The 18,992-nt window shown below is 45.1% G+C and overlaps 2 protein-coding genes across 4 annotated transcripts in view; one reads left to right on the top strand and one right to left on the bottom strand.

Annotated features, from left to right (window-relative positions):
• The window catches only part of LOC131692244 (E3 ubiquitin-protein ligase znrf2-like), a 35,338-nt gene extending 29,271 nt beyond the window's left edge, over positions 1 to 6,067 (bottom strand). The window contains exons 1-3 of one of the 2 annotated variants that reach the window (XM_058979192.1): positions 5,570 to 6,067; positions 3,466 to 4,494; positions 3,073 to 3,216 (exon numbers count right to left, since the gene is read on the bottom strand). In XM_058979192.1, the coding sequence (XP_058835175.1) occupies positions 3,073 to 3,216; positions 3,466 to 3,565 (244 nt within the window). In that variant the 5' untranslated portion in view covers positions 3,566 to 4,494; positions 5,570 to 6,067. The remainder of the gene's footprint in view (positions 1 to 3,072; positions 3,217 to 3,465; positions 4,495 to 5,569) is intronic. The other variant, XM_058979200.1, reaches the window with a different exon arrangement.
• A 3,342-nt stretch (positions 6,068 to 9,409) lies between these two features.
• On the top strand, positions 9,410 to 16,503 carry LOC131692235 (protein virilizer). 2 transcript variants are annotated; one of them, XM_058979176.1, is made up of 5 exons: positions 9,410 to 10,046; positions 10,114 to 14,282; positions 14,821 to 15,680; positions 15,736 to 16,269; positions 16,390 to 16,503. In XM_058979176.1, the coding sequence occupies exons 1-4, from the start codon at positions 9,987 to 9,989 to the stop codon at positions 16,266 to 16,268; spliced, it is 5,622 nt and encodes a 1,873-aa protein (XP_058835159.1). In that variant the 5' UTR covers positions 9,410 to 9,986; the 3' UTR covers position 16,269; positions 16,390 to 16,503. The 2 variants fall into 2 exon arrangements, with proteins under 2 accessions (XP_058835159.1, XP_058835151.1); XM_058979168.1 differs by having other exon boundaries at positions 15,736 to 16,503.
• The last annotated feature ends 2,489 nt before the right edge of the window (positions 16,504 to 18,992 follow it).

Below are 18,992 nucleotides of genomic sequence, written 5' to 3'. Positions count from 1 at the left end.
CTCTATAAGTTTCAATTACAACCGCTTAGAAATAGGTCCTTATTGAAGCTTTCGACGTTTTTCGAAAGAAGGGTATACTTACTACAGTATTTTAAGATTTTTTTTAGAAAAATGGCAAAAATAATGTTATTTCATATCAAATCTGATATGTATGTCGCTTTCATTTCATTTTTCAGCAATTTAATAGTTGCTAGATTAAAGGTTTCCCGCAAAATGTGAAAATAGACTACGGAAAGTGGTCTAAAAAATTCACAACGCACAAATTCAATTCATAGACAGCCATTTTCATGATCGCAAGATCGTCCCTCAATTTGATGGGAAACGAGAACTCGTCGCTGGTGCAGCTCTGACGATACCTAGTACCTGCTCAAGACCCGTTTCCTTGTTCTCGCTGAAACGTACGCACTGGTCTGTTTGCTACTTCCCCATGACATGAAAAGAACTCTTCGTAGGTTAAAGCCTAATTTCGCAGTTCGAAAGCGCATTGACGAACCGCTTTCGCCCGTCCTGTTGCTTAATTGACTGTATCTACGCTGTCGAGGTGGTCGACGACGCAATAGATTTTTACGATACTGTGCGGAGCATGGCGAACTGATGTAGCTGAAGATCACGTAGACCTCTGGGACCGCTTCAGGAGTATTCCAGAACAGAAATCACAGTACGCGCTTACCCACCTCGCAGATTCTCATCTAATGATACATCTCTTTTATATCTGAACTGAATCCGTTAACTCGCTTTTAGAATCTACAGGCCAACGCCGACAGAGAGGTTGACATATCCGGACCCTTCAGCAGCTTCAAGTTCAACTATACTTCTTCGACTCGTTCTCTAGCGTCCTACATTGTAGGGTTCTTCTCCTTCCTTGGATGGTGCACGATGAGCAACGGCTACTGCCAGACCTCACTACTGTCAATTTCATTCAGTTCGCCGACGTAGCCAAATACGCGTATTCCTTCACTAGACACTCGGTAATCATCACACGAACTTTGTCGAACAGTTCGAGGTCCTTACAACGGCGCTTGTCCAAACGCTGTAACCGTTTCATCACCATAGAATAACTTCCGCAGCAGACCCAATACGAAACGATCGCACCTGTCATCACAGTTGTACTCCTCAAGACCTTGTTCGATGTTCAGGAAGCAATCCTGAAGCCTGCCCGACTAACCCCACGCCAGAATGGTGTAAGCCCATCGACCCTGTTAAAAACAAAAAAAAAGTAACTTTCGTCGTCCTGCACGAACGACGTCCCGCGATAGTTCTTCGTCATTCACCAGCACTGCGATTTCACGATCGCTATCTGCTCGTCTTGTACTCGGGGGACCGAGCCTACTTCCGACAGATGATGTCCTCTATCTTGAGGGTTCGTTGAATCAAGGTGCGGTGCGGTTTTCTTCTTCGTCATTACGGCCGCTACCGGTCTTCCACTCCACGCTCAGGGATTCGAGGATGCGGTAAACTGTACTCACGGGCACGTTTTCGTCTCGAAAGTGGTCTAGCGTAAACTTTTTTCCACGATAACCATGCGTTTCGTAAAACCGTACAACACGCTCGCGGAGTGCATGCTGTTTCTACGCCATCTTCGATTGAAGTGACAGCACCTGAGCGAAAAGAAACATACCACCCATTTCTAGGGATCCCAGAGAGCAATTCTCTAGGAGAAAAAAAATGCTCTTAACTTTAATTGCAGAACGGTATTGAAATCATTATCATTTATTATTGAACACCCGTTATGACAGACGAAGCGGTTGAGTCACATCCTGATGATCCTTCATCCAACAACGCAATCGATCAAAAGAACGATTCAGTTTCTTATTCTGTGGTCGATTTTGCTAAAAACCCGACACGGATCTCTTCCTTTCACCGGGGACTTTGACTTCTGTTCTTTGCTACGTTATGAGCGTACAAGAATCTCTCGCGCTCTCGCTTCAATTTTACCTATCACAAACCTTGCTCTATGAACCGGACTGCTTCGTCATGCGATGTCACATATTTAGCAGCATGTTGAGAAGTTTGTCAGTACTTTTAACGACACTCAATTAGCTAGAGATTACTGAGTAGGGAAGGTTATGAAATTTAGAGCCATAGTACATGGAATTAGGAGGGGCCCTATTCTCACAGTCACGTCACTTAGTGACTAGAAGGAAATTTTGTTCTAGTCACCAAGTGACGTGACTGTGAGAATAGGCTTCGATGTGAAAAATACAAATCGAAAACTAGAAGTGGCAGGGTCAGTAGAAACAGACTTAAAATCTTACTGACTAATCTTTTGTCTTCTACTAGTAGGAGTCGAGCTTAGCATCATTACTACGAATCGCTCAATTCTACCAGCATGTCTCAACGACAAAGACAGAGTTGTCCCTCTTTACCGTGAGAACCGACTAGGTAGCGTCCTTAATCAATATAAAAACAGCCAACTAGTGAGAAGAATCAGCTCAATATGTAGAACACGATGATAAAGAATTGAACATAGATATGAAGTTTCGATTTTGATTAACTTCGCTACCTCCAGCATATGATTAGTACCCAAATGACACACCAACAGATGGTGCTAGTGTACCAACTGCTCATAATAATGTTCCGTTGAAATTTCGAGTTCCATTAGCGAATTCTTCAAGAGAAAGATTCTCACAAAGAGCCTGCCGACAACCCGTAAATACCACAAAGAGCCGGGCAGTTTGTCACAAACTACCTGAACCATTGCGGAAAACAACAATCCCATGCCCCATTGAATGCAGCTTTCACAGCTGGACAATTATCACCCAATCCTATCATCCCTGCAGATACCAGAAGCTGGAACGTGAAAAAATCAATCACGAACAACAGCAGCAGTTTCCCCCTACCCCTCAAACCAACCATCTGGTGTAGATTCTAACCCAAGCAGTAAACAGCTGTTGTCCCGCCAGCGACTCCAACAATTGCATCGCACGACAAAGCGAAAATAAGTTGAGAATCATACCGATGACCGATACAGCCAACCTTCGATCGGTTATTGGTCTCCGTTGATTCCGGTCTGTACCGAGTATTAAAACAAACGTAGACAAAAAAAAACCCGTTCCCATTGTGTCTACTTACCATTCAACGACCAGATGTGTGTCGGCAAGGATGTGGCCGCATAGACCCTACCTAACGCTAGTGAGGCAGCGCTCGCAGCGGCATTCTCCTCGGCGGAGCTGCTGTCGGTTTCCGGACTGGCGGAGGATATTTCGTACGGTACTCCTGCAACAACAGAAGGAGAGGGAGACAACAGGCGGATACCGTCTAGATTAGTATAGTAGTACGGGTTTTGGTGGTGATTGGTGGGCATATTTTGGTGGTGCTGATGATGATTGTTATTATTGATGATTATTGCTGTTTGCTGTCTGTTTGCCGAGGAAGAGCAAGGCATAAAAGATAAGCTTCTGGTTCGCTGTCTGTTATTGCTAGTGGTGAAAGAGGAGGTAGTAGTAGTAGTAGTGGTGGTAGTACCTGCACCGGCGGACACCACGTCCGAACTGCTGCTGGTGGAGAACGTTCTAGTTCTAGGACTCGACTGTCCACCATTTGCTGTGCTGGCCTTTATTCCCATCTCTTCTCATGAATCCACCGAGAGTGGTACGTATTGGAGCCCCCTCCTATTCGGCTCTAGCTTCCGGTTCCGCCACCGATGGCGTTTCCTGCACCTTCCGACCAGCAATTACCGCAGAAAATAATTATGCACCACTGTTAAGCTACCCAGTGTCTCCTTCTGTGCTACGACGACGGTCCGTTTTCACGCGCACTAATTACCGAGAGACTGGTTATTGTGATCGTTCTGGCACTGATTAAAACAGGAAATCCCACTTCACGAATCCAAGTTCGAGCTCTTCTTAGCCTAAGTGGCACACACAGACACTAATCAAGGAAACACGATAAGATTTTGCGACTCGACAGTCGAAAAAAAGTCACGACGAAATCAGCATTTTATGATGAAGAAACCAGAAGAGTCTGTGCAACTTTCGAAACCCGATTTTCACACTTTCCGTCCTCGTTCCTGGTGCAGTCTCACAGCGAATTTTGTTCCTTCCCCGGATAGGGGACCACATTCACCACAGGATTTTCACCTCGACGCGATCATCCGTCGTGTCCACAATCTCCGGTTCTATTTTTTTGTTTCTGTTGAATTTTTATCGAAACGGGAGCCCACTTTTTTGACACACAAAAAGTATCGCAACTCTCGCACGGAGCCACACAAACACCACCTTGCACTTTTGTTTCTATTTTTTCCTTCTTCTTGTGTCTGTCAGTAACAGTTGAGGCGTTCTCGCTTCTGCACAGCTGCTGCTACTGCTGATGGCCCTCTCCCACCGATGTGTTTGGGTTTCGTTCGCCTGCTTGTTCGGTACGTGTACCGCAGAGAGAAAGAGAGCTGAACTGCCTTGCCTCTGTCTGACTCGCGATCGGTCGGTCGCTCGATCCGTCAAGAGTGCGATTGTTATTATTATTCTCGCTCGCACCAGTCAGTCAGTCGCACTAATACTATAGCAAAAAATGGGTGATTAGGGGGATCACGCACACATACCCGAACCGCAGATGCGAGAGGGAAATTTATCACAGTGATGCCGGATGTGATGAGATTTTAATTTTTGTTTAATGAGGCTGAAACTGTTAATATTCATATTCGGAAACAAAAAAAGTAGGATTGATTTTTTTTTCAGTTATCGATATTGCAGGTATGCCATTTGATCAGAATCAAGGTGTATGTCAAACGTCGGTGCACTTTTAGAAAAATTGTCGGGACATTTGAGAAGCTATGTTTAGCAAATTTTGCGCTGTTGTAAAATTTTGATACAATGTTACAACACCAAGAGCCGATCAAAATGCACTCCTTTGATTTCGTGTCCAACTCCTATTGCTTTGAGAGCATGTGCGCCTTCCTGCCATGTACATGAGACAATTTAGGCTTAGGAACACTCTACTTCTGTTTAATCTGTGGCCTTTGGCTGTGGAAAAGTTAGCTTTAATTTTACTTGTAAACAATAAATGAAAGAAAATGGTAATAAAATTTTTAAAAAATCCCGCCCCTCCATCTGGCATCACTGTGAGCAAAATGCCTCGTATAGAACACAAAAGTGAAAAAGAGCTCCGTCAGCGCACAGTGGGCGATCGGAAGTAAATCCCACTCAATATGCCATCTTGCAAGACTACTCCGCAATCTACGTTTATCACTATATCTCATGCAAAATTATACTAGCAAAACCCTAATCGCTTTTGCAATTTACATTTGCGTTAACAAACAAGGCAATCAACTTCAAAGCACTGCTGATTATGATACGGCAAAACCAAGTATCGCATTTCTGCGTCGTAACGTTATTCTTTTGTCATAACGCTTGTTCCACTAAGTCTTGATAATCAACAATCGACCTCAATAAAACAGCTGAAACACCACCCTTTCGCCCACTGTGCACTAATCCAAACTATTGGGACAATCATAGCAGGCTTAGTCCGAATAAAATAAAACTCGACGAGGAGGTCTCTCGCTTCTGGATGGTCGATCCGCTTCAACTGATGTCAACTTTCCCCAAACTTTTTTTTTTCAAATAACCCTACAAACCCTTAAATCAATTTCAACGATAGCAATAGCAGGCGTTTCCTTTCGCCGCAGATGCCCAGCATCCTTTGTTTTCTCTTCGCAACATTCGTTCCTGCTGCTTCGGTCGGGGGGCACTCCGTTCCTTTTTTCACGATTGCACCATGGCGTTTCGTAGAGCAAAAAAAAAAGTTCTTCACTCACACCGAACACGCAAGCAAGCCTTCCCGAAATTCGCGATCGCGAAAAATACTCGCCAATACGGCATCCGATTCGACAAAGAAAAAAGCAATGGCACACCACGGTTTCTCGGTGACGGGTTGTCCATTAGCAGAAATTTGTCATCGCGCACTCGTCGCCACACTCCGTCGTCGTCGTTGTCGTCGCCGCCGCGGCACTCTATTTCTGGGGGTCTCCGCCCGCTGCACACTGACTGAGCTAACACTCTGACGAACAGCGAACACAGCACTTTACGCACTGAACACTGACTGTGGTGAAGCGAATCTACTATATGCGAGCGAACTAGACACTAGACGGAGCAGGACATTTTGTTGCCTTTGTGTGTGCGACGAAAATGGTGAAAAAATGGCAGAGGCGAAACGACTGGTGATCTCGCTCCCGCTGATGGTAATAACAAAAAATATGACAAAAGCACTCTTTCGATGTTTACAAAAGCTGCTAATGTCACTATTGTTTGACAGCTTGAAATATTTCGCACATCAGGGGTGCTCCGTGCGAATAGAATTTCGTTTCTTTTAGGGAAGCGATGCCAGGTTTGCAAAAAAGGCTTAGTCGCCTATTATTCAAAAAAAAAAATATTGTCTATCTCGAGATAATCTAGCATTTCGTCAAGTTCTTGTTATATGGGATACAAATGAGTGCGATCGAAACAAAAACAAACGTCAACACGTTTTCTCACTCGCACTGATGCGAATTAGATGGGCGCGTAACTCAACGCACGGGCCGGTGGCGCATGGCTGAAAAGTCGCAATGTGGATTTAGGAAAACATTCGCAATATGCACGGAAGTATCAACATGGAAAAATAAATTTGAACTACGAAAATTTCATTAAGCTTCCTTGAGTTCGGACTATCCCTTGATGAGAGACAGCAAAGTTATGGAGGGTGTGTATTACGACACGCGATCTGCCGATTGCATCTTACAAAGGCCAGCCAGAGCTTCTGATCGGTCTCAACAATATGCATGCCTTCTTGTCTGATTTCTTTAGGACAAATCAGCACATAACACAGACTATCCAGGCTGGGTATCTTCCAATTCCTCTGGTCAAGGGAGCGTATCCCTTATATGCTTCGAATTTTCTTCTTAGTACCATCTGAATATTCGTCGAAAATCGCGGATTGTGCTCGTTCCAGGGCAAGCCTGTCTCGAACCGTTTTTCGATGTTCTTCATGGTCCATTCCATAATTTCTACCCCTTTTTTTTCTTTGTGGATTTTTGAGTCATTGCCGATGCTGATTCCTCTAAGTCGTAGTGCTGGCAGTCGGACTTATAGTGACCTACCGTTGCACACTCAGCTTTACGACGATCGTAAAGATTACCGTGATGAACACCCGTCACTATGACAGACCCTGTCGAATCATCTACTCGGCACCCTTAACTTTTAAAATACGTATTCTTTTTTTACTAGCTCTTGTCGAAAATACTGGAACTGTCAGTGTTTTGCGTTTCCCACGACGAATGCTGGCAATGACCTTGCTCCCTATCTAGAGCGAGTTTGACGGTTGTAGCTCTTCCGGATGGACAACCGGGATCTTTGTAGCTAGATGGTGGGGTCAGAAGCGGTTGAAGATGGGCGGTTGGTGTGACAGGATTTTGCAGCTTTGAACCTGTACAAAAAAACACGCATCTAACGCCAAGCTGAAATTAGAGCACGCACTGCACTGTCCACCATTTACACGTTGCCTTAATTTGGGAGTACCGGCTCTCTATACTACTACTTCGATATGAGGGAAGCCACTTAACTTGTACGAGTTAGAACACGGAAGGGAAAACTAATTTATGGCAAAACTGATATAGGGAATCTTACGATTTCATTATTTTTCCTATGAAATCACACTGAGGCGCGAAAAAAAACCTAAAACCACCTCTTCCACGATCTAGAACAAAGTGAAAGTGTGTAAAATTTTCGTAACCGAAACTACGCAATCGTTCACGAAATCACACAAGTTTCGCGGAGCCCTTTTGTATACGGCTTTCTTTTGAATATCCCCAGACCTCGATCTTCTACCGCCCAAATCCGGGTCCTGCTGAATGGTCTATTCTAGTCTACACATACACAGCCAATACATGTAGGGATCCTGGAAAATTGCAGACGTGTGCCTACAATTTTTCTTGTCAATATTACTGTTTGTGGCACATATGGCACAAAACCATTAAAGCGGCCAGGCCAACTATGCAGCGTACAATGAAGAAGATTATTCAAAATTATACGGTAATCAAATTATTCATTTAATGGAAAATTTTATTAACGAATCATTTTGAACCTTAAATAAGGAAGAAACGTGGACAACCGTACCAACCGTTTCAGTTTAAAGGGAAACCCCGGGTCCTGCCGAATGGCTTTCAAAACCAAGAAACAAATAGTATCCCCTCCACTGTAGCTTATTTTGTGGTTAAATGTCGTAGAAAGGGTTATACCAAAAATGCCTCGCGACCAACTGCCAAAAGTAACTCGGTTTCAATCACGACTGGATCCGATGGATGCTCAAGTGACAGTGTATCAGAAGGAATGCTGAGCTGACAATTAATTCAAAGGGTCACTCCAAGTTTACATTTATATTGTAGTACTACTCGAGCAAATGGTACTTCAAATGACAAAGCTCCGAAAGATCTGTGGAACACAGTTTCTTCAATAACGAAACGCTCACTGAACGGGAATTTATTTTAAAAGAACGAAAACATCGTGAGCATGAACACAATTTTTCATTAGCGGAAGCGGGTTATCATCGAGCAGCAGCACCAGTACCGCTTTCGGTTGGCCGTTTTTCCGTGACGAATTACGATCCACTCCCGCAGGAATATCGTACAGGATAAAGCTGTAAGTTAAATCTGAATGAATACAAATACAAGCTTTCTAAATTTGGTACGACTTCAATTATTCTTAGGTTATGGAATACCCTCATATTTCTGTAGAAATTCACATTGAAATATACTGTACAAACATTAAAACTTTGTTGGCTATTTTCGGCAAATGTTAGACTAAGAGAAACGAGAGCAGACAAATCGAAAGACGGATAGATATTCTAGAGCGAATAAGTTATGAACTTAGAACGGAAAACTAGGACTAGATAGGCTCATATGAACATGATCGAAAGGAAATGCGACTAATCATTTGCCTTCTGCTAAGTAGGAGTTGAGCGTTGCAGCCAAGTCTACCGCATGGTCATTAAAAAACATAACTCACCATAATGCTTTACTGCCGACGCGACGCGTGTTTTTATGGTTTAGCATAACTGTTGACTTGTACACACTCAATTCAGTTCGCACAGCTGAACAGTCAGTAAATTTTTTCAACTGATAGCTCAGCAAAGTGGCGTTAATTTACTGATTTTCAGCTATATATTTACCGAGTTTATTCAAAACAAACGTCACTTCTACTGAGATCTCGGTAAAAGCTTTGTTAGCTGAGTGCTCGGCTGTGCAAAACTCGGTAAAAGTAGCGAAAAAAGCTAGGATTCGGTAGAATAAGATTAAGGTTGGACAGAGAATGGGCAAAAGTCGAATACGAAAAAAGCAGCTTTTCTTTCACACCTTGTGTTAGATCTTCATAAAAATCAATCACCTTATATAGAATGTTTACAGTACTACTGATTGATTTTTATGAAGATCTGACACACCGTGTGGAAAAAAACTGCTTTTTCGTTTTCGATTTTTGCCCATTCTCTGTTCAACCTTAAGTGTGTACATTATTGTAAAGATTACGGTACTGTTCCGGTTTTGTTACTGTTCTGATGGTACCAACTCCTCTTGACAATCCTAATTATAATGAATCGTTTTCGATGACATTATTACAACTGTGAGTTGTGATTTGATTTAGCAATTAGAGATGAACTAACGATATTGATATTTAAAAAAAAGTGTATAACAGCTTTTATTTATCAAACTAAACTTGATGGTATAGAAGATACAATAATGTATGAAAAATGTTCGGAAATATGTAGAGCTACCCTTCCGAACAACTGGCATCACTGATTGTTCTCTATATGCCAATTCGATATCTATCTTTGCCGCTCCAGACGGTACCGCTGTACACAAAAAGGCAGCTACTTTTCTAATGTCAATTTTTTTACTCGCAAACGTGTGTTGGCGTGGCTGCGGGTAAGGATATTTCGCTTTTTTTCAGGTGAAAAACATTGTATTTCGGAACCGAAGGTAGTTAAAAAGTCAGACGGTGTGTCACTAAACAGTTTTCCGGTCAACAATGGACGAGGAAACACCGGAATTGCTGTTTTTCGATACATTTTCACATGATACCTACGAGGTAAGTTTTCTTCTTAGCTCTTGCAGCGTCAGCTTCTTCCCCTTTACAAACATTAACACAATTTTAGAAATTAAACCTCGACCTAGTGCAATTCCCGAAACCGGTCTACATCACCGAGGTACGTATCATCCCGCTGGGAGCCCGGGTACAGGCAGACTTCCCCGGCGGTGTCCGTCTGGGGGCAACCAATCCGTCCCAATTTAAGATCGAACTGTTCGTAAACGATCTGGGCAAACCGGGAGCACCGACGTTCGAGTGTTTGGGTGATTTCGAGTACAATCAGAACAACTGTATTCATTTGGAGTGTGGCAAATCGGACGATGGACCACGTCCCATTCCAACCGATGGGTTGGTGCTGAAGGGATTCTACACCACGATTACGCTAGCGGTTTATGGAATTTTGACGGCTAACATAGCGGAACCGATTGTTTCACCCCGGGAGGCTACTCCCCAACCGGATCAGGTACTACCGGTTGAAATTGGTGGCATAGGGGATGGACCGGTTGGTATCGTCGAGCCGTTGGGTGTTACGCAGGAGTGGCTTGAGGAACCGGCACCCGTCGTTCCGACGGAGGTGTTCGTACAGAAGGAATACCCGGAGGCGGATGGGGAGGATATTCCAAAGGATCCTAGATTGTACGCTAGACGGGTTGCTGCGGCAGCATCTGCCGCTGCTACTGGCCTCGGTTCGCTTCCGGTGGAACCGGTTTCGCCGAAACTACTGGATTGTGAAGTGGTTGTTGAAAAACGTACCAAACGGGTGTCTCGATCGACGGAGCGGCAAATGCAGTACGAACCGATGGTGCGGTCCAGAGGGAGAAGTCATGAGTACTCACGTTCGCCTAGTCTGTGCAAGGATTATCAGAAGCGCGAGTGGTCTAGAAGTCCGGAATATGGGAATAGATCGCGTCGGGTGCGTAGTAATTCGTACGATCGTGCTCGGAGAGGTTCGTCGTATGATTTGGAGAAGGAGGATCGTCGACGACCGAGGTCTCCGATTGATTCGCCCCGTCGTCCGAGATCGCCGGATCCGTTGGATTCGTCTAATGATTATGATGATGCTGAGTACCGGTACGGATCAGGTGGACATAAATATGATAAGCGTCCGGTCGAGGGTCGTGTAAAGGCAGTTGCTGTTGCTGGTAGTCCGGTTTCAATATCGGCTACTCCGGTTGCTTCGCCGGCTTTGATGCCCGAAGAGGATGCACTGTCCGGTACGGAACAGTTTGAACCGATTCTTAGTGATGAGGATATAGCGGATGACTATGATTACGACATGGATTATGATTTTGCCGAGGAGTACTATAAGAGCTTTAATCCGTTCACGGCGGTGTTGTCGAAGTTTGTACCTACGGAGAGGGAAGCTGTTCAACTGTCACCGATCAAACATCTGGAGAATGTGTTGAAAAATAATCGATACAATGGGACGGCCACGGCTAATTTTGGGACAGAATCCGGAGATTTTAAGGAAGGTTTCGTGAACTATACCGATCAGGTAGTGCTACTTTTGAATCAAATTGTTCAGTTGCCGGAAAATAGAGCCAAATTTGAGCTTGTTTTGGAAGGTTGGATTGAGCAGAAGGTGGAAGGAATTGAGCTTTTGCTGAACTGTATCAAGCTGGGTTTGAATATTGATCGCGCTTTGACTCAGCCCCAGCCAGCGTACAAACTGCGCCACATGAAGGCCGGTATCCGGCTGACGGAGCTGCTCGGATCGACGAATGCATTTATCAAAGTTATTTTGGCTCAGACAGATTTCAACATATTTGACAAGTTGCTGGGACTGTACTCCCAGAGTTACATGGCTCTGTCGATCAAGCTGATGATCATTCGATCCATTTACGCCTGTTTGGATACGAAGCACGGGTTGGACTATTTCCTTAGCACGGCCTACAATGGCTACCAAATCCTGCTGGATTTGATTCAGGAGAATCCATCAACTCGGATCAGTTTTGCGTTGAAGTCGCTGCTGAAGAAGATTAACATGTATGAGAATTTGGATTTGCTGCGTAGCTCAGTGTCGGACATGTACACGACTCGACATGAGGCATCTTTCAAACCGGATCCGGCGACGCTGTCGGTGCTGGAAAATTGTTTCAGCGAATTAACGAAAGCACTTACCTGGGATGCCATCGCGTACAGCCAGCCGAAGCGTTTTCTACCCGTGTCGGCTAAATTTGCGATCCACAAGGACATCCGGTCGGCACTGACGGCCAACCGAAGTTTTGTAACATTCTTTCAGATTCATCACCTACTGGAAACGATCATCTTTTTGCTTGAGATTAAACCGCAATCGTCATCGCTGATCGGTGCGGTATACGATCTACTGGCTGCTCTGCTTAAAAAGCAACAGAAACTGCACTATCTGATGGATAATACCGATCTGGTCAACGTTCTGCTGCGTATTTTGTTCCAACACTGCCCTCCGCTGATCGGCGAGGAGGCTCACCCGGAAGAATTACTACATGATCTCACCCGTGGACAGATGCTGGGCTTGGAGATGGCCTATAAGCTGCAGACGGTTTACTATTTGGATGCGATTGGACACACGAAAGATGACCTGGACAAACAGGTGGAATATCTGCAGTCGTTGTTCCATCTGGCCAACAGCATCGGCAAGCGGTACGTTGTGGAGGTGATCTGTATGGAGGACAACATGAAACTGTTTCTCGGTTTGATCGAGAAGGAAAAGCGAGCACTGAATAAGGACGGATCGCCGGGGGTAAAGCACAAGTCTCCGGTACTAAGCTACAGCATTGATTTGGTAGATTGCGCGGTACGGAACTGCGACAACGTTGGTTATCTGGTGCAGCACGGGGAAAGTCTGCTGAATCTGACGAAACATCACGAACAGTTCGAATCCTCGGTCAGTGCGATGCTTCAGGAGATGGCGGTTTATCTGAAACCGCTGGAAATTCACGAGATATTCTCCTACGAAGATATTAATCCGCTGGTTGAATTGATGAAACGTAGCTTCGAGTTCATAACGACCTTCCCGGGAGATCTGATCACGTCGTTGAGATTGCTTCGCTACCTGGGTATTTCGGAGTACGACGAAACGAACGAGCTCGGTCATACCGAACTCAAATACAAGTACACCATCCTCCAGTTCTATTCGGCGGACGGGAAAAGTCTCCTCATTTCGATCCTGGAGAAACTTTACACCTATTTTGATCAACCAGCGATTCACGCTTCCAGCTTGGCAAGCATGCAAGGCGTTCTACTTACCCAGATCTTGACACCGTTGATTCTAATCCTACGCAAGCTAATGACCTATCTGATCGAGTGTCGTAACACCGAGTTTAAAGATCTCACCGTGATCGAACCGCTTCTCCGAACCTACGCTCTGATGCAAAGTGTCCCCGTCAGTGCTGCAGCTATCAACGATGCCCGCGAGATCCAGAAAGACATCATCCGGATCCTACTTACCTTCACTCAACCAACACCGACGGATGGTCTCGACACCAACAACATCCACAAAAGCCTCTGGACGCAGATGATCGGCGAACTGATCAAATTCATTCTGTACGGTCCGAACTACTTCATCCCAGGGCTATTGGTATTCTCCGAACTTTTACCACTGCCACTTCCGATCCAATGCCGCCAGGAGCTGACACCGATCGAGATCAGCAAACTTGTCAACGAACGGCAGCTCTGGTCCGCGCATCTCCACCCTCAAAGTCCTAGCATCACGGAAATGATTCAAACCATTTGCCCGTCCAGCTACACCCCGCTGCTTGTTATCTTCAGTCGTGTCTGTCTGCAACTTTCCGACCTCGCCCCGAACATGACCCTTCTCATCTCGAAAGCGATCACCGATCTGATCCTACAGGAACCGCTGCTGCCGGGTGGTTTGGCCAGTACCGCACACGCTCGCCTGTTCAGTTTTCTCGGTAGTTTGGTCTGTCACGCATCGGTTAAAATTTCCGTCCTCTCGATCCTTCCCGGTCGCATCATGGATCTGATGAGTGGTTTCCTGCTTAACTCCGGTCAAACTCCGGCTCATCAGCAGACCCAGGAAAATATCTACATCGTGTTTCAGAATCTGCTCGATTCCGAGTTTGCCATGGTGTTCGGTAACATCGCGCCGATCATGCAGTTGGCTTGTTCGCTCCCCGCGAAGGAGATCATGGAAAGTTGCTGCTCGACGATCGTGGAGAATCTGTCCAGTGAGGATGTGGGGGTCGGGGTGCTGGCTGCTGTCGTGCGGACGATGCTGCTGCTGACCGAGCATGAGTGAGTATTTTTCTTTTTTTGCAACTGTTCGATCGTTACGAGCGAGTGGCAACGTGAGGTTTGAATTTCGTTTTGATTTTGTCTCATCAGTAACTGGCAGCGGATAGACGTTGCGAGTGTTTCGATTTTAGTTTAGCGTCAATCGTGACAAGTCGGTGTAAGATTCTGATGAGTAGTCAAGCACAAAATACTTAACAAGAAATATGTCGATACTGATGAGAAGAATGCGAAACGAAATCCATGACCCACTCACCTCTATTCTGCGAGGTATGTCACGTGAGACGACCAAGTTCACTTCACCCTACGTGACTTTCTTCACCCGAATCTGTAAGACGACTAAGAGAGTCCCTATTTCCGTTAAATGGGTGTCGCGCGTCATCCAAAGTGACTTCAGAATCGGATGAGAATAGTCACGTAGAATGAACTGATATGCTCCTTATCACGTCATCTTGGTACCTTTTCACGTCGCCTAAGCGATTGAAAACAACATCAATAGTGTGAAAGAGAATAGAATCTTATTTATTTCCATTTTGCCCAGCATCACACTCACAACCCTCCTGGTGGCGATGGAAAAACGCAAAGACGCCATCCTGACCGTGGTGCAACGATTCGTCGACAAGGCCCAACAGCAGGAAAACCCGGACACCTACCGGCCAATCTTTGTCATGCTGGCCGAATTCTGGCGTTCGCTCATTACGATCGACGAAACGGCACTGGTTGGCTTCAATCTACCCAAGCGAACCATCAAACTTAGTCCGGAACAGTTGGGGACCTTCCTGTACCGGGTGCCAATCAAAAAAGAAGGTCAAGAGCAACCTACCACTGCTGACGCCGACTGTACTCAACTGTTGTCAACTTTGATGACCATCTATAAGATGGAACCGAAAGCGGTGGTGGAACCACCACCACCAGCGGAACCGATCGAAGGCGAGGAAACTTCCCAGCCGGTGATCATTCCACCATTGGACACCCTAGAGGAAAACCTAACCTATCTGGTGGAACAGCTGAAAGACATCCCTCCCGGAACCGGCGAGTGTCAGTTTGATTTCGGAACCGTCGAACCACTTCCGCAAGCGGAAGGCATCGTCACACAGTATGCCTCCCGCAGTGTATTCATCATCAGCGAGGAATTCGAGGATCAGCTGAAAGCTAGCTATTGGCTTAGTTTCTCACCATGTGACGAAGATTTGGAACGGGAGCAGATTCCGTGCGATTTACAGGAACTGGCAAAGATCTGCCTGTCCGGGGACATCAATCTAACGTCGGATTGTAAGCGACTGTTGCATTTGTCCGCTTCGCCTCATTCACACCGTGATCGGGTTACGACTGCTCCGTGCTTCCGAACGCGACGGGTGGAGGTCGAACCGAGTACCGGGCGGCCGGAGAAAAAGATTTTCGGTAAGTTTTAGTAATACTATTATCAATCATCGTTCAAGTTTTCAACTTTTTGCAGCAACCCCTTTGCGAGGACGTGGTTTCACTCGAGCTCCCGTCACTCGGGGTGATCTGTTCCGATCACGTCCACCAAACACCTCTCGGCCACCTTCGCTACACGTGGATGATTTTCTGGCGCTGGAAACGTGTGGAGCACAACCGACCGGTCCAACCGGTTATAATAAACTATCGCGGGATATTATAACCATTCGGGGTAGTGGTCGGGGACGCGGTCGTTCCTTTTCCGATCGTGTCCGTCCCGGACAAAGTTCTGGTTGGGGTCAGAGTGGAAGTAGTAGCGGTGGTGGTGGTGGAGGAGGAGGAGGTGGTGGGAGTGGATCCAGCTGGTCGCAAGGGCACGATGGTCCGTCTAGTTCGAGCGGTGGTGGTGGAGGAGGAGGTGGAGGGAAGCACTTTGGTAGTAGCAGTAGCAGCGGTCATAGCCACTACCGAGAGCAATCGCAGAATCATTTCGGCGCACCGCATATTCGATCCCGGTCCGGACGTGGTTTCAATCGCTATGGCGGTAGGCTCTATTCACGGCCACTGTAAGGTAAGGGTTTTTTTTCTATCTGAATAATTGAGCTCGGTGCCGGCTGTTGTCGCAAGCAGAGCCTAATCGTCGCAACCATTTTTTACTCTATAATTATTTTGATTGCATTTGACTTGGTAGCTGCCGCGGTTGTTGAGTGACTGTGAAATCCAATTAGGTAGCGCTATCTCCTATTTAGCATTGACTTTGATAGATATTGTTCAAGTAACATTAAAATGTGTCAGTAGTGTGGAACTAAGCGTTTGGAATTTGAGTGCTAGAACTTAAAGAAAATTTCCTCTTTCCGTGCGTGAATTGTCCAAGGTTTTTCGGTGCTGATCAATGTTTCGACGCGTTGTACTGATCTAACGGTTTGGAGTTTCCGCTCAAATTCATTATATGTTGAGTTGGGTTAGTACTACCTACTAGACCGAGAGAGCTTGGAGTGATTCACTGTACTCAGTTTTTGGGTTGTTCCATGAACCACGTAGTTCCGGTTTGCTTGAGTCATTGAACTACCAGCTTTATCGAGATTTATTCGGATATTTCCCTGCAATGAAACTTCCCTACACTGGCTGAGCAAATTAGCTCCTATCCTTTTCACGAAATTCTCGCGTAGTCCCCGGCGACGAGTCTACCCTCCGACTGTGAACTCCCCGGTGTAGCAGTTTACCCGATACCGATGCTCATTTTCATGAGCCATTTAGCTCCCCGCTCCGTCGCGATCTGCTTGCTGTAGTCCCCAGAGGTGGACCTAGCTTACTGCACGGACCGAGGGCTGTCCGACGATTCCGGGAGGGGCGTGGCATCCGGTACACCTCGATGATTCACAACCAGTGCATCAACGCGAAGTACTCGTGCTAGTGCCTAGCGGTTGATCTAGTCTACTCCACGGCGACCGCTTAGGTTGAATTATTCAAACTGCCAGTTCTGTTCACTTGTTCGTTGATCTCTTCTCCATTTTCTCAGCAGCTCCACTGCCGATGGGATGGACCCATTGACAATTCCCAAATTCGAATTCCTCTCATTCTTCACGTTATCCCAATCCTGTTGGCACTAGTCCGTCGAGTCAGCTCTCGCCAACATCCTTGAACCTTTTGTACCCTCTACTAATATTGCTTCTATTGTTTCCAGGACCATCAGTATTCGATATCATTGTTACGCTTCCTGCAATGATCTGAGCCCACTGAAGCGCTTTACATTTTGCAACCTTTATATTTTTCTAAAGAAAAAAACTGATTAAGCAATTTACGCATCAGACTACAAGACCTAACATTGAAAAGTTGCATTTTAGTTGTTCATGTTCCACTCGTCAGTAACTGACACCAACTTGCTGCCAGTTAGACGATATATCCAAACTAACTCTTCCACTACTCTGTGATCGATGGCAATATCGATGTCAATTCAACATGCGAAATTCCGTGATGATAGATCCGTTCATTTGTACGCCAGATTTCCATTTCGCACTATGCTGAGCAATACATTGGAGCGTACTTCGCTCTGTTTCAATCCATCCAACATCACAAATGAATAGGAAGTATCGAAACGAGTGAAGTGAATTAAATTATTAAAGAAGTACAGCCAGATGCAAAAAAACGCATAGCTTTCATTTTTGGCCTAGCAGGTATCACGTATTTATGATCTGTAACTAATTTAATTTGTCTGGTTTACAGTACAGAACACACCGATTAAGGAAATAACGCTGCATATCTCACATGCAGTGACGGACGAACATCCAACTCATGATGCCATCTAGCAGCGAACACTATTACTTATGTGTCAACGATCGTCGCCAACTTTCTAGCATGAACAATATTGTCATGCAAACAAAAATGCTGTTTTCACAAGAATGCCACCAAAACAAAGCGACGTCCTCATAGATCCCGATTTTTGCTACTGAAATACTGATGTAAGTATACTTTAATTTTGTAAGACATCTGAAACTGCACAAAAACTTTTTCCCAGCGATTGTAATAGAAACTTATAGAGAAAAGAATTGCAATATTCGTTGCTTGGACAACAATCCAAGCTTTGTGATCAGATCAGATTTTCGCTGTTTTCCAGAATTTTGCTGCTGAAGTACCATTGTAAGTATAATTTGTTTTTGAGAAACACCAAAAGCTGAATTACAGCCCTTTTCAACTATTACAATAGAAAATTTTAGAGAAAAGAGGAATCGTAAATATTCATAATTTATTATCAAATAAGATTTTCTCTATTTTTCCAGATTTTTGCTGGTCAAATGCTATCGTAAGTATACTCTACTGTCGAGAATTATAAGACACTATTGGAAACCTTATTTCAGCGAATGTATTAGAAATTTATAGAGAAAGGAACATTTATTGTTCCCATTGTTGTTAGGAAAAGGAACGAACTACAGAATTCGGCACTCGAAGTGTAACAAACTTCAGACTTTTCGAGCAGCTGGGAGAATGACAGTTCGGAGTGTTGTTTACAAGCGTACAAAAGCATTTTGCCAAAAGCGAATACAAGAAAAGTGATCAGCCAATCTTCAAAATCCAAGAACTAAGGAACACAAGTGAGGCTCGGCTATAAAAGTAGATAGCTCTTCTCAATCGACAGCCGATGTGGCACTGGATCGCCGTCGGGAGAGAGCTAATTATAAAGAATAAAGAATAACCGCAAAGGATTCAAAGTTTCTCGATGTAGAGAATAAGCAAAACGAAAATCCTCTGCAGCTAATAGCCAAGGAGAGGAAAGCAGGTGAAGCAATGGCTTCGCCT

This window comes from Topomyia yanbarensis, chromosome 1 (assembly GCF_030247195.1).
Source record: "Topomyia yanbarensis strain Yona2022 chromosome 1, ASM3024719v1, whole genome shotgun sequence".
In the NCBI taxonomy this organism is placed as follows: domain Eukaryota; kingdom Metazoa; phylum Arthropoda; class Insecta; order Diptera; family Culicidae; genus Topomyia; species Topomyia yanbarensis.
This window is presented reverse-complemented; position numbering and strand designations above follow the sequence as displayed.